General features: G+C 46.3%; 1 protein-coding gene across 1 annotated transcript; it reads right to left on the bottom strand.

Moving 5' to 3' along the window:
* Window positions 1–205: 205 nt before the first annotated feature.
* CLDN11 (claudin 11) lies at window positions 206–13,385 on the bottom strand. Its single transcript, XM_083613596.1, has 3 exons — window positions 12,913–13,385; window positions 6,857–7,021; window positions 206–1,353 (listed from the first exon to the last, which is right to left on the bottom strand). The coding sequence occupies exons 1-3, from the start codon at window positions 13,136–13,138 to the stop codon at window positions 1,121–1,123; spliced, it is 624 nt and encodes a 207-aa protein (XP_083469722.1). The 5' UTR covers window positions 13,139–13,385; the 3' UTR covers window positions 206–1,120.

The following is a 13,385-nucleotide window of genomic DNA, read 5'->3' on the forward strand; positions in this document are numbered from 1 at the left end:
GTATGTCACACTAAATTTGCTAGTCTTTAAGGTGCCTTGGGATGCTCTTGTTTGTGTTATCATCATTATTCCTACATATATATATATATATATATATATATATATATATATATGGCTATACAACACACACATTCAGATCTACTAGAAAGATGGAGTGAAAACAACACAGGACAATAAGAGAGCCACAAGCACAAGGAGAAGAAAATAAACTAGTAATTTCAACATTTATTTCTGTGTATTTTACAGTACTTCACTTAAAGACCAAAAGCATCATCAGTATTCATTGGATTTTTTCACGGAACTGGCAACTGATAGATTATAGTAATTTTTTAAGATAAGTTCCACTTCAATAGTGCATGTCAGAATACAAATTAATTGGAACAAAGTAAAAAATAAAAATAAACTACATTTAGCAACAAACCTGTACAAAAGAAGGGGAGGTTGCGGGGAGCAGCCCCACCGCATGTATTTTAAGGCTATGTACAACTGTTATTTACCTTGCAATTAGAAACTTTTCGCTTCATCTCCTTCATACTGATGCGTTTAGACAAAAACACTGTTACTAAAGTGATCAAATTCCTTGAAAACTTTTGCCGAGAAAGCAAAGAGATTACTCCCTAATCTCGTGAAAAAGAAAACATTTGTGCAGATGGGAAAGTACGGTGTCTTCCTCTCCCTTTCGTTGTAACTTTCCCCCAAAGGATGACCTTGGATCTGGGGGAGTTGGGAAAGGAAGTAGGTGGTCACTTTTTCTGAGAAAAAGACTGGCAATTTAAACAATCCAGGTGGGTATTTGTTAACTATCTTCCTAGACTGAGGGAGAAGGAGGAAAGAGGAGAAAACTTAACGTTTCAACAGTGAATATATAAGCCTTGGGCAGTGAGACTTTTATCAGGGCTGACCTCGTCATTTATTTATTTTTGCTACAGGTTTCTATTAAGGCAAACCGGTAGAGTTTATTGCTTAAGAAATATCACACTGTTTCTTTGAATCTTCTGCAAGGGATGTGGTCAACCTTTGCGCAAAGATGCAAGCAAGCGCAACACCTGGAGCACAAAGAAAACCCATCCACCCGTTTTGAAACATTTGGTGATAAAGGCGCAGGAAGTCTCAGGATCATTTATACATGGGCGCTTTTAGCATGGGTTGGGGAGCTGGATCCTGACCCATAGTAGAAACGGTTCTGGCCAAATGTTTCCGCGTCACCCGAGCAGCAGACAATGATGCAACCGCCAAAAAGGCAAAGAGCAGACCCAATCCAGCCCGTGTAAAGGGAATATCCAAAGCTCATGATCATGGTTTCACGGTGAGCACTCACGGGGAACCAAATCGTAGCCACAACGCCACACAGAGCTGGGGAAATATTTGGGGGGAAAGGAAAGAGAAAGATGGTCATTGTTCAGCAGGGAGCACAGAACATCATGCAAACATGCAATAATTTTAATCATTCTTTTCTGTGATATCTGCGCTGAGATAGGGTTGCTTTCATTTATTTGCAAAAAATTATCTCCCGCCAACATTAAGGAAAGGGTCACAGAAATGTGCAGCACAAAATCAACAATAAAATTGCATCCGTGAAACAAACAGAAAATACATCACAAAACAGTAGATCAAATTAGTACACTAAAATAGGTGGATCACCCCTTGGAGAAAGATATGGGGTAACCCAAACTGTGCACAGTATTCCAAATATTAGATGTTCCTCATGTAGTGATTCGGGGATGGGAATGGTTTCCTTTTAAGTCTTCCAGGGCCTGGCTTAATACCTTCACTTCCTGTTTAAGCCACAGGAATCAAAGGCAATAAGACCCTCAAAAGATAATATGCATCTTAAAAACCACGCTTTTTAAGAGGGAAAGAAAACGGCTTCCACATCTGAGAATCATCAAACTGGGCAATACTTTTATTTCCTGTGGAAGAGAGCAGCGCTGGATTTGGTCCCTGAGAAATCAGTCAAATAACAACAAAACTTTGGTACAGCTACATTTGTTCCAGAGACCACATCGAAAGATGTCTTGAGGCAGTGTCAAAGTGCTGAGGTTACACAACAGAGAGAGAGGGAGGGAATGGAGAAAAGAAAACAGGGACAAAAGTTCGGTTTAAAAGCAACAAACACACTATTTAGCCGGTGGGAGAATGTGACACAAAATGGCGGCGGCTATTACCATGTGAGAGTGGGTTGCATCAGGTAAGGGGACACCAGCCTTAGTGGGCCTTTGGGCACTTTTGCAAAGTGGAGGAACTGCTGTGAGCATCACAACAAACACTGGAACCAAGCACACACTGTCTCCTACCTGTCGGCTACCTTTAACCCTAATTTTATCAGGTGGAGGAGCAGAAGAGCAGGCACCCAAACCCTCCAACATTTTCCCGATGAAAATAGGGACGTCCTAAGGAAAAACGGGACATTCCAGGATCAAATCAGAAACCCAGACGGCTTCTGTAAATCCAGGACTGTCCCTGGGAAACAGGGACATTTAGAGGGTCTGCTGTTGCCTAGATGGCCTAGAAGATGGTGCTGGGAAGGAAGCAGCAGCTGTGGTGCATGTTGGCACCAATGGCATGAAGAAATGTTGTCACGAGGTCCTGGAAGCATGAGCTGGAGGGCAATGTGAGGCAGAACTGCTCTGCTGCATCCTGGCAGGTGCATCATTGTGTGGCTCACAGGAGGGAGAGGCTGCAGGGAGGTCAGCGCTGTGCAAACACAGGGCAGAGCCAACCGAGTGCTCTTGCCAGCATGTTTACACCACACCAACCTCCCCTCCCCCTTTCCCTCCTGGGAACCAGCAGCAAGCCCCCTGCTGCTGGGAAGCAAGCAAAGCAGCTCCATCCCATCCAGCAAGCCACTTTTGGCAGCTGAGCTGCTGGCATGAGGGGTGGAAATGAACACACTAGTTCTCACTCACCTTGCTCACGTATAGGGTTTGCATGCCCTACACACCCCTTAAATCCGTTCTGGGTTTTCCCCAACATTTCAGAGCAGGATTTGGGGAGGACATGGGGCACACGGGAGAGGAGAGGGCAGAAAGTCCTATTGCACGAGTGGAGATCCTTGCACTGATCAGACATGCCTAGATATCTGTTCTCTAGATATTCTAGAACGTATTTTATTTCTCTGTTGTGGAAAGGCTTTTAATCTTCAAAACCCATTAAAGGTATCTTTTTCACATTCAAATTTCCCCCCAAAAAATGTGTCTGTTTGAGAAGAAAGCTTGTTGAACGCAAAGGAAAATCCCTACAAAAAAGCTTGCAGAAGAATTGCTGGAAGTGACTGGGGGTGACCAAAATGGTGGCTTCCAGATGTTGGGGACTACAACTCCCATCATCCTTGACAATGCTTGCTGGGGCTGATGGAAGCTGTAGTCCTATACGGCTTAGGACCCTTGTGCCTACGGGACCGCCTCTCCTGGTATGTCCCACGGAGGACCTTACGGTCTTCAAACAAAAACATCCTGGAGGTCCCTGGCCACAGGGAGGTTAGGCTGGCCTCAACCAGAGCCAGGCCTTTTCCGGCTGTGGCTCCAATCTGGTGGAACGCTCTGTCACAAGAGGCTAGGGCCCTGAGGAATTTGACATCTTTCCACATGGCCTGCAAGACAGAGCTGTTCCACCAGGCCTTTGGCTAAGGCACAGTCTGACCCCTTCCTTTGGCAATCCTCACAGAACTCTAGCCCAATGGTTGCCATTAATTTGATTTGAACTGATTTTATAATGAATTTATTTTAGAATGCTGTATTATTTTACTATTGTTAGCTGCTCTGAGCCCAGCTTCGGCTGGGGAGGACAGGATATAAATAAAATATTATTATTAGTAGTCCAAAATATCTGGGTGGTACCACATTGGTTACACCCTGCCTTACTGCATATTGGTTTATGCCTCATTGCTGCCTTTGATCAATCATATTGTGGTTTTCCAAACCATTTAAAAAACATTCCACACTGCCTAAAGCACTTTGAAAATTCTTTTCTCTGTTTCCAGACTCATTTGGGGTATTAAAACTCCAGTATGCTGTCAGATATGATGAGCAAACAGGGTTACAGGGGGCATTTTAAAAACCATCAAGCAGGTTGGAAGGGTGGGCACCTCTGCTATGATTGTCAACCTCTGTTTTCAGCTGTCATTAAATCAGCTGGAAGATCAGAGCTTGCTATTTTCCTGGCAAGCCGCCAACAGCTATTCTGCGTTGCCTGCTGTCTTCTGCTGTGGCCTGGAGCAGATGCACTGCTGCCGGATCTCCCAACCGTGGTTAGGAGGCTGCCACTATCTAAATATTTAATATGCTGTGCTCTTTGCCATTCGCACAGCAGCCAGCATGGCTTAAAACAAAAGTAGAAGCACACAGTCACATAGGAACCAAGGAACCCGCCTTGCACTGTTAAGACCATGAGTCCATTTAGCTCAGTACAAGCAATGACTAATTGATGCCTCATTGGATCATAGAACTGTTGAGTTGGAAGGGGTCCCCAGGGTCATCTAGTCCAACCCTCTGCAATGCAGGAATCTCAACTAGTTCGTCTGTGCAGGAGGGATGGCCATCCAGCCTTCGCTTTAAAACCTCCAAGGAATGACAGCCCACCACCTCAAAGCAGTTTACAAAAAGATAAAGCAATGAAATCCAAGAAAAAATTACAATACTTAAAGATATACCAAAAATTAAAATACTGAAAAATTAAAATTCCCACCAGCATTTCTAAGCCTCTGGGTAGACTTGCCTAAACAAGAATGTTTTTAAGCAGACACAGAAAAGAATACAGTGAAGTTGCCTGCTTGCTGTCAATAGGCAGGGATATGCAGACATTGAGAATGCATAGTACCTATTGGCTTAAGAGACAACTATATCATGGAATTGCAAAGTTGGAAGGAACCACATGGGTTATCTAGTCCAGGAAGTTTTTCCCTCAGCAGGAGGAAGGTGGTGGAAAAAGCATGACAATAGGACCTTTCGAACATAGGCTTTCCTGCATGCTTGCTTGCTTGCTTGCTTGCTTGCTTGTTTAAGTATTTGTTTGTGAAAGAAAATTGGGGGGCAAATAACATTTAGGGGGCAGCCCCCCATTAACTATGGGCCTGCCAAGCCCTGTTTATTTCTGATGTTCTCCTCAATCTGCGTTGCACTTTGCACTACCCTAGGTCCATCTCTGCAAGACACAGCAAGAAACTAGTCCACCAGTTTTTGCCTGACAATTCCTACCACTCTTTAGGCTTTATTGCCTACATGGTGTGGCTTGCAGACAACTCGAAGCCTCTACTGCAGCTGGACACGTCTCCGCTTAGCCTCTCTGGCGTGTTGGGGGGAACCGCACAGAGCGCCTGCTATAAATAAGGCATGATGTCAGCTCTGGCTGCCACAGGGAGAGAGCCGACCTCAGGGCAGGACGGCACAAAGAGGCAACTCTCTCCTCAGCCGCCCCCCACCTCCCCCTCAGCTAAACAAGCGGATGAAAACAAGACACCGAGGCCTGTTGTTAGGAGATGAGGAGGCCTTGAGAATATGCAGGTGCTGGAGAAGACTGTGGAGCTCATTGTTATCAGGGTGATACTGACTGGGTCTTCCACCCCACTGGAAGGGGGGGAAACATAGACTGGACTGAGAGATGCTCCAAGCCACTGCCAGGGGAGCACCCCACACTGAGCAAAGCTGTGGAGGGCACACAGGGACAAGTCTCCCTCTCCAGGGTTTTATAGCAGCAAGGTCCACAGCTGTGAACCAGGCTTTTGCACTCTGTTTGCAAAATGTTAGCTGCTCCTGGGATAGGGCAGGGGAATAGTAATAAGCCTTCCTGCAGCCTTCCCCAATTTGCTGTCATCAAGATGTGGGCTACAATAGGGTTGCAAGGTCAGGGGTATCTCAGACCCTGAGATTTCAAGGCCCCAAAGTGAGATTTGGGAGCAGCCCCTGGTGATATTCCTCTGCTCTCCCTCCCATCACTGAGCCCTGGAGATGGAGGTTAATTGGGGAGCAGAGGCGTAGGAAGGTCAGGTGGTACCCGGTGCAGAAGGTTTCTTGTCAACCCCCCCCCACATTGTTTGTTTTTGTTTTTTGCCTGCGAAAATGGTTTTACATTATTTCATATTTTCTTACAAAGGAATGTGGATTCCTTTGAAAGGCAACTATGGACAGGGAGCAAGGAGGGCAGGACCCTCCCTCCCTTTAGAGAAGCCTTTCTCAACTTGTGGGTGCCCAGATGTTGTTGAACTACAACTCCCATCACCCCTAGCTAGCAAGGGCCAGAGCTCAGGGATGATGGGAGTTGTAGTCCAACAACATCTGGGGACCCACAGGTTGAGAACTGCTGCTTTAGAGAGTTTATGCAATAATTTGAGGCTGGCTTCAGCCAGGCTGAAGCTTGCAAGCTGCACATGTAGTCTTCTCAACAAACAAACAAACAAACAAACAAACAAACAAACAGATTTAAGGCACTTTCTTCCACCTGGAGATTCAGGCCCTTCTTCTGCCAGCTGGAAGAGGCAAGGCAACCCTGGAGACTCAAGTCAGTCCTGCAGGTCTGGCAACCCTAGACTACAAATCCCATCAGCCCCAGCTAGCGTGGATAGTGCTTAGTGATTATGGAAATTGTAGTCTAGCAAAATCTGGAGAGCACTGGCTTAGGGGAGGCTGCCTTACTGTTTTCCAGCCTCCGTTTTTTTAAAATGGACCCTCTAGGTCATTCTGAGAGTCTGGTTTCTGTAATGTTTGCAAAGTCCTTATCTTTCTCCCCAGGTTCCTACAAACTCAGGCTTTCCTTTAGGACACCTTGAAATACTACTGCATCCCCCAGTTGGAAAACGTGGCCTTTTGCAGATTAGGCTGGCATCATAGGCAAGTGAGTGAGCCAGGCTGTGCCCATATCTTACCCAAGAGTATTAGCAGGATTCCTCCCAGCTGGGAACGCCGGTACTTGGCCACTCCAGGTTCGTTGCCCATCCGGATGCAAGGCAGAACAGTCACCAGAAGGAACACAGCTGGCAGTCCCAAAACAGAGGCTGCAATCATCAGAGCCCGACATGCCTGGACGTACCCTGCCAGAAGCAAAAAGCGTTCAGAACTCAGGTGCCTCCTACAAGATGCAGTAAGGTATATTCATACAGGAGATCTGAAAACCTGGAGACAGTTCAGACGCCTTATCCAGACTGCTATCCATTTACACAGAGGAATGCATGCACGCCCCTTCCTCTCATCCTTGCCCTTTGAGTAATGGGCATGTGTCCTCCTTTGCAGAGCACAGCCCTCTATTTGAAGGACTCCTGTTTGAAGGGCTGATCAGTTCAAGTATGGTTTGAAGGTTTAGGCTGCACACATGCTGTTCATTTAAAGGGCATGACTCCCCCACAAAAGAATCCTGGGAACTGTAGTTTGTTGAGGGTGCTGGGAATTGTAGCTCCGTGAGGGGTAAGCTGCAGTTACCAGGATTTGGGAGGGGGGATCTCACATGCTTTAAATGATTGCTTCACACGAAGCTAAAAAACCCTCAGAAGGGCAAGTAGGGGCCTTGAAGTTGTCCATCAGCAAATAGCATCTGGATTTAGGCATCTGCTCCACCACTATAATGAGGTGCATTGTGTTTCAATTTATGACAATTATTTATTAATGTGAATCTGTGTGTCTAAGTTGCATATGCAAATTTTATGCAAATCTGCTGCGCTCTTTTCTTGGTGATGCACGAGGGGCCTCCAAAAAAAAAAAAGCTGGTGTGTGTGTGTGTAATATTCTGCTTCTGAAGCAAACGAAACAACAAGCTCTCCACAGGTGTGTCCACGAGAAAACAAAGACTGGAATTTTGACTTTTCAAACTCTCCTAAGAGTATTTCAAGACAATTCGCTTTCTGCACAGCAGAAGTGCAACTGTTACTCATGACCTGCAAGAGATCCAAAGTCTGGGCTGCGTGTATCCAGACATTCTACTGCAGCGATGCTACATTTTCCCAGCACTCAAGCCACAATGGCTACATACAATATATTTACGGTAAAGCGTGCGCACACACACACACACACAAACACAATCAGGCTTCTTCAACCTCAGCCCTCCAGATGTTTTGAGACTACAATTCCTATCATCCCTGACCACTGGTCCTGCTAGCTAGGGATCATGGGAGTTGTAGGCCAAAAACATCTGGAGGGCCAAGGTTGAGGAAGCCTGCTCTGAATCCTGGGAACTGTAGCTTCATCCCCACACAGTTACAATTCCCAGCACCCTTAGCAAACTACAGTTCCTAGGATATGTGAGGGAGGATTCTTTAAATGCCTGGTGTGTATGGAGCCAGTATTATTTTTACTCTGAAAATGTTGTCTCCAATAGCATGAGAGCACTATAGAGAGAGAGAGAGACTGGGGACAAGGGACTTGGCTTTTATTTACCTATTCCAATTTATACCCACCCCCTTTCATCAAAAGACCTTAGGATGGGTAACAACATGTAAAACAGATAAGCCAAACTATTACTCCTAATAATTTAATGAGGAAAACTTACACACCTATCTGTATAATGCAAATACAGTGGTACCTCAGGTTACAGATGCTTCAGGTTACAGACGCTTCAGGTTACAGACTCCTCTAACCCAGAAATAGTACCTCAGGTTAAGAACTTTGCCTCAGGATGAGAACAGAAATCGGGCGGTGGTGGCTCGGCAGCAGCAGGAGGCCCCATTAGCTAAAGTGGTACTTCAGGTTAAGAACAGTTTCAGGTTAAGAACGGACCTCCAAACGAATTAAGTTCTTAACCCGAGGTACCACTGTAGGTCAAATGATCTCATCACTCAAAGGTCTGGAATAAGGGTAGGCAACCTAAGGCCCGTGGACAGCCCGGGAATCAGTGTGGGAATCTGCCTCAGATATATAAAAAAACACACATCTTGGATGCTAAGGCAACGAAATGCACTGGCCCTGCCACTCAGTGGTGATATTACTAATAGGACCCCTTCAGATGATCTCAGAGCCCAGGCAAAACAGAATGGGGTGAGGGGTTTGTTAACTACAGTGCTTCTTCAGGTAGATGAGTTCTAAGCTGGTGAGGCCTGTGTAAGTCAAACCTAAAACTCAAATTCTCAAACCTAAAACTCTGAATTGGACTTGGTGACAAATAGGCAGCAAGTAGATTATTTTTTTTAGGACTAATGTAAAGCTCTGGCTGCTGTATTTTGCACCAGTGGTAGCCTCCATATTGTCTTCACGGGTAGCACCGCATCAAACAAATTATAGTAGTCCAAACAAAAAGTTACTTGACTGTGAAAGGGGGAGGCCGTATCCAGGAACAGCTATAGCTGGAGAAACAGCTAAAGTATGCATGAGTATGCTCTTGAAATTAAAAATTCTGGAGCCTGAATGAAGTCTAGGCCAGAACAGATTCAGTGAGAATGGCTAGAGGAAAACCTGGTATTTTGAAAGGAAAGCCCTTCTGGATCAGAGCAAAGTTCCATCTAGTCCAACATTCTGTATCCTACAGTGGCCAAGCAGATTCATCTGAGAGGTCCACAAGTAGCATTGTGAAGGCATAATACCAGAACCCAGAGCTATCCAATGAAGCTGAATGTTGGAAGAATCAGTATAGACAAAACAAACTACTTCTCAGAACTGGGCCAGCCATGAGGCAAGGTGAGGCAACCGCCTCAGGCAGCAGATCCAAGGAATCCATTCCCCCTGCCAACCCCCACCCACTCCTCCCTGGCCTCCTTCTACTCCCCTACCACTGCGAAGAGGCAGCTCTGTGTGTGTGTGTGTGTGTGTGTGTGTGTGTGTGTGTGTGTGTGGTTGTGGTGAGGACTGCAGAAGAAGAGAAAGTGAAGGGGGAGCGCCATTTTCTTTTTTTCCTTCAACCAGCAAAATGTCCTGGCTTGAACCGGTACCTCTTCACAAGATGTGGTGGTGGCCACTGACCTGGATAGCTTTAAAAGGAGCTTAGAAAAATTTGTGGAGGATAAGGCCATTAATGGTTGCTGGGAATCACAAGTGGGGAGAGTGTTGTTGTGGTCTTCCCACGGGCATCTGGTTGGCCACTGTGAGAACAGAATTCTGGCCCAGATGGGCCTTTGGTCTGATCCACTGCTACAGCAATGTTGTCAATGAAGGCCAACAACTGCCTTTAAAAAAAAGAAAAGAAAGCAAAAAGCATTTATATTAGGCGTTATTAAAAAAAAAAAATCACAGAGAAGATGCTTCAGGACATAAGAAGAGCCTGCTAGATCAGTCCACTGACCAATCAAGCCTGTTCTCACAGCAGCCAATCAGCTCCCTAAGGGAAGCAAGCATAAAACCACAAGGCCCAGAACAGAGCTTTCCAAACTTTTCATGCTGGTGACACACCTTTTTGGACATGTCTCATTTCACGACACAGTAATCCAGTTTTACTAGGAAACTGGAGGTTCAACTAAACCCTTTCCAGCCCCGGGAGGAGCATGGGGAACGTTCGTGTGACACACCGTAGCCAGACACACAGTTTGGAAAGCAACAAAGGACAGTGCAACAGGAGGCATCCTTTGACCCATGGTCTTCTGATTCATCATGGACCACACTTCCTCTGCTGACATTTACACTGGGTGAACGTTAAGCAGTCAACCTGTGTGCCCTATCGTGTAAGCAAACTAGAGACTGGCAAAGAGGAACACTGAGTGTGCAAGGAGCCTCTGTACACAACTTAAATGATGCTGCGATGCTGGTCATGAGAGCAATGTGGGATTCCCAGCTTCAGAGGCACTCTAAACGCCAATTGCTAGGAAACAACAGCAGGAGAGGGCTAAGGCATTCATAGACTGCTTGTGAGCTTCCCAGAGCCATCTTCGTACCTACTGGGAAACACATGAAGCCAGACCATTGATTAGACCCAGAAGCAGTCTTCTTATATTCTTTCGAACACTCCACTAGCATGCAAGCATTGCAAGGAACCTTTAACGCAGTGATGATCTGCATGAGTCCCTGCACAGATAGGCTCCTCATATTGTATTCTAGGCCTACAAGTTGCCCACCCATGAGAGCTTACAGCATGCAGGGGGTAAAAGTGTGAAACCAAAAGGTCTCTGATTCAAACCTCCCCTCGTCTTTGAGCTTATAGTAGGTGGCTCATGCTCATCACACTAATCCTATCCATTATCAGCACAGCAAAAAAAGTATGATTATAAGAAAAGGCCTTCTCGATCAGGCCAAAGGCTGGCCGTGTCCAGCATCCTATTTCACAGTGGCCAGTCCAATGCCCCCTGGAAACCAAGAAGCAGGCCTCTCCCATTGTTGCTCCCCGTAAACTCATATTCTTCAGAGCCTTGTGCCTCTGAACTTTAAGATTGCATATCAGCCTTAAGACAGGTAGTCAGTCAGCAGCAAGCAGACTTATACTGAATTAGACCACTGGTCTAGCTAGCTCAGGGACGTGGGTGGCGCTGTGGGTTAAACCACAGAGCCTAGGACTTGCCGATCAGAAGGTTGGCAGTTCGAATCCCCGCAACGGGGTGAGCTCCCGTTGCTCAGTCTCTGCTCCTGCCAACCTAGCAGTTCGAAAGCACGTCAAAGTGCAAGTAGATAAATAGGTACTGCTCCAGCGGGAAGGTAAATGGCGTTTCCGTGTGCCACTCTGGTTCGCCAGAAGCGGCTTAGTCATGCTGGCCACATGACCCGGAAGCTGTACACCCAGCTCCCTCGGCCAATAAAGCGAGATGAGCGCTGCAACCCCAGAGTCGGTCACGACTGGACCTAATGGTCAGGGGTCCCTTTACCTTTACTAGCTAGCTCAGTATTGCCTCAGTGACAGTAGCTCCCAGTGTATCAACCAGGGATTTCTCCAAGCTTTGCCTGGAGATGCTAGGGATTAGATTTGAGGCCTTCTGCATGCAAAACAGATGTTCTGTCCTGAACGAACCCCTTTGGTGGAAGCCTTGTAGAAGGGCTTCGTTTTGCACAATTGAACCTGGGACATTTTGTGTACGCGGCATGTTCTCTCACTGATCCACCACAACCCTTCTCTAACCCTTTGTGAATTTTGTCTGATCTCCTCTTAAAGATTCCTAAGCTTGCAACCGTCACCACCACCTTGTGGCTGCAAGTTGCATAAATGCATTGCGAGCTGTGTGAAGAAGCAGCCCTCTCCTTTGTCTCTCCTACCAATCGGTTTAAGAAAGAATGTCAAAGCAGCATGCACGTAAATATAACAAAAAAGAGCAAAACCAGTATTTGCTCTTCTGCAGACATTTAAATATCTTCTACCATCGTAATAGCACAGAGTGCAAGCTCAGAAGCCCTCAGTTTGAATTCAACCATCCATACCCACTAAATTAAACCTGGAGAGGCCCCTATCAGCATCCAGATGTGAGGAACCTTATTTGATCATTACTCCCACTGAATTCAGTGGAATTTAAAGCATATTTGTGTATACTTGGGACTGAACTGTAAGAACCAGGGTGGGGTTTGGTGGTAAAAGAATATGCTGATCCATCTTTCGTCTGTGGAGTTTCCAAGATTTCCACTTCTGCAAAATAATAACCGTCTGCTTGCCTGAGCATGCACAGAGTGCATTTCCCTAACCACAACATGCAAGGTTAAAGACCAGTGCTGCCTGGTCAAACTTTCAGCAAAAGCTGAACCCAAGCAACATTCTCTTTTTTAAAAAAAGCTAATAATTTCTTAGCCAGATTTTGCACTTACCAAAGTCAATATACCTGCACATACTTCCCCCATTTCGTAGAACTTAACTTTCTTAACTTCCCTGAATGCTTAACTTTCTCCTCCCATCCTCCTTCCCTCCAGTCCCTGTTATTTTCCCAGCAGTGGATTGTAAGATCCTTGGGACAGAGACTTTTCGATTTTTTTGCTTGTTACTCTGTAAAAGCACCTTGCACATGAATGCAACCAAATAGCCATCGGAGCCTCACTGTTGATTTCAATCTGCCCTAAAGTCCCAAGCAGCCCTTGGGAGTTTTTGGATAGCCCATACCTGGCAATATGAGGATGTCCACCAGTGGCTTGCAGTGATAGAGGCCCGTTGCCATGACACAGTCTGCCCACAGCCCTTTGGACCCCAGCTCATCCATCTTCCTGCAGGTGGTGATGGTATAGCCGCAAGTCACGACCCAGTCATTGGTGGAGGTTGCCACAATCAAGCTAATCCAGCCGACAAAGCTAGCCACAAATCCCGTGAGGTGCAAGCAGGTGGCAACCATGATTCTCCTCCGGGCCGGGGAGCCAGGCAACCCAGCAGCTTAAGAGAATAAGGTGGCTGAGGGTTGCTGCAAGAGTCAAAGAAGCGTAGAGGCTGAGGAGCAACAAGTGGCAGGGTCTGCCTTTGAGCTGTCAGCAGAGAGGACTGGAGGCTGATGTGATGATGGGCTGGAGGATACAAAGATGCCTCACATCAGTTAGTTCGGCCTCTGGGAGGAGCCCACTCCCACACAGCTTGATGGGAGGTGT

Source organism: Podarcis filfolensis, assembly GCF_964270895.1.
Source record: "Podarcis filfolensis genome assembly, chromosome: 5".
NCBI lineage: Eukaryota > Metazoa > Chordata > Lepidosauria > Squamata > Lacertidae > Podarcis > Podarcis filfolensis.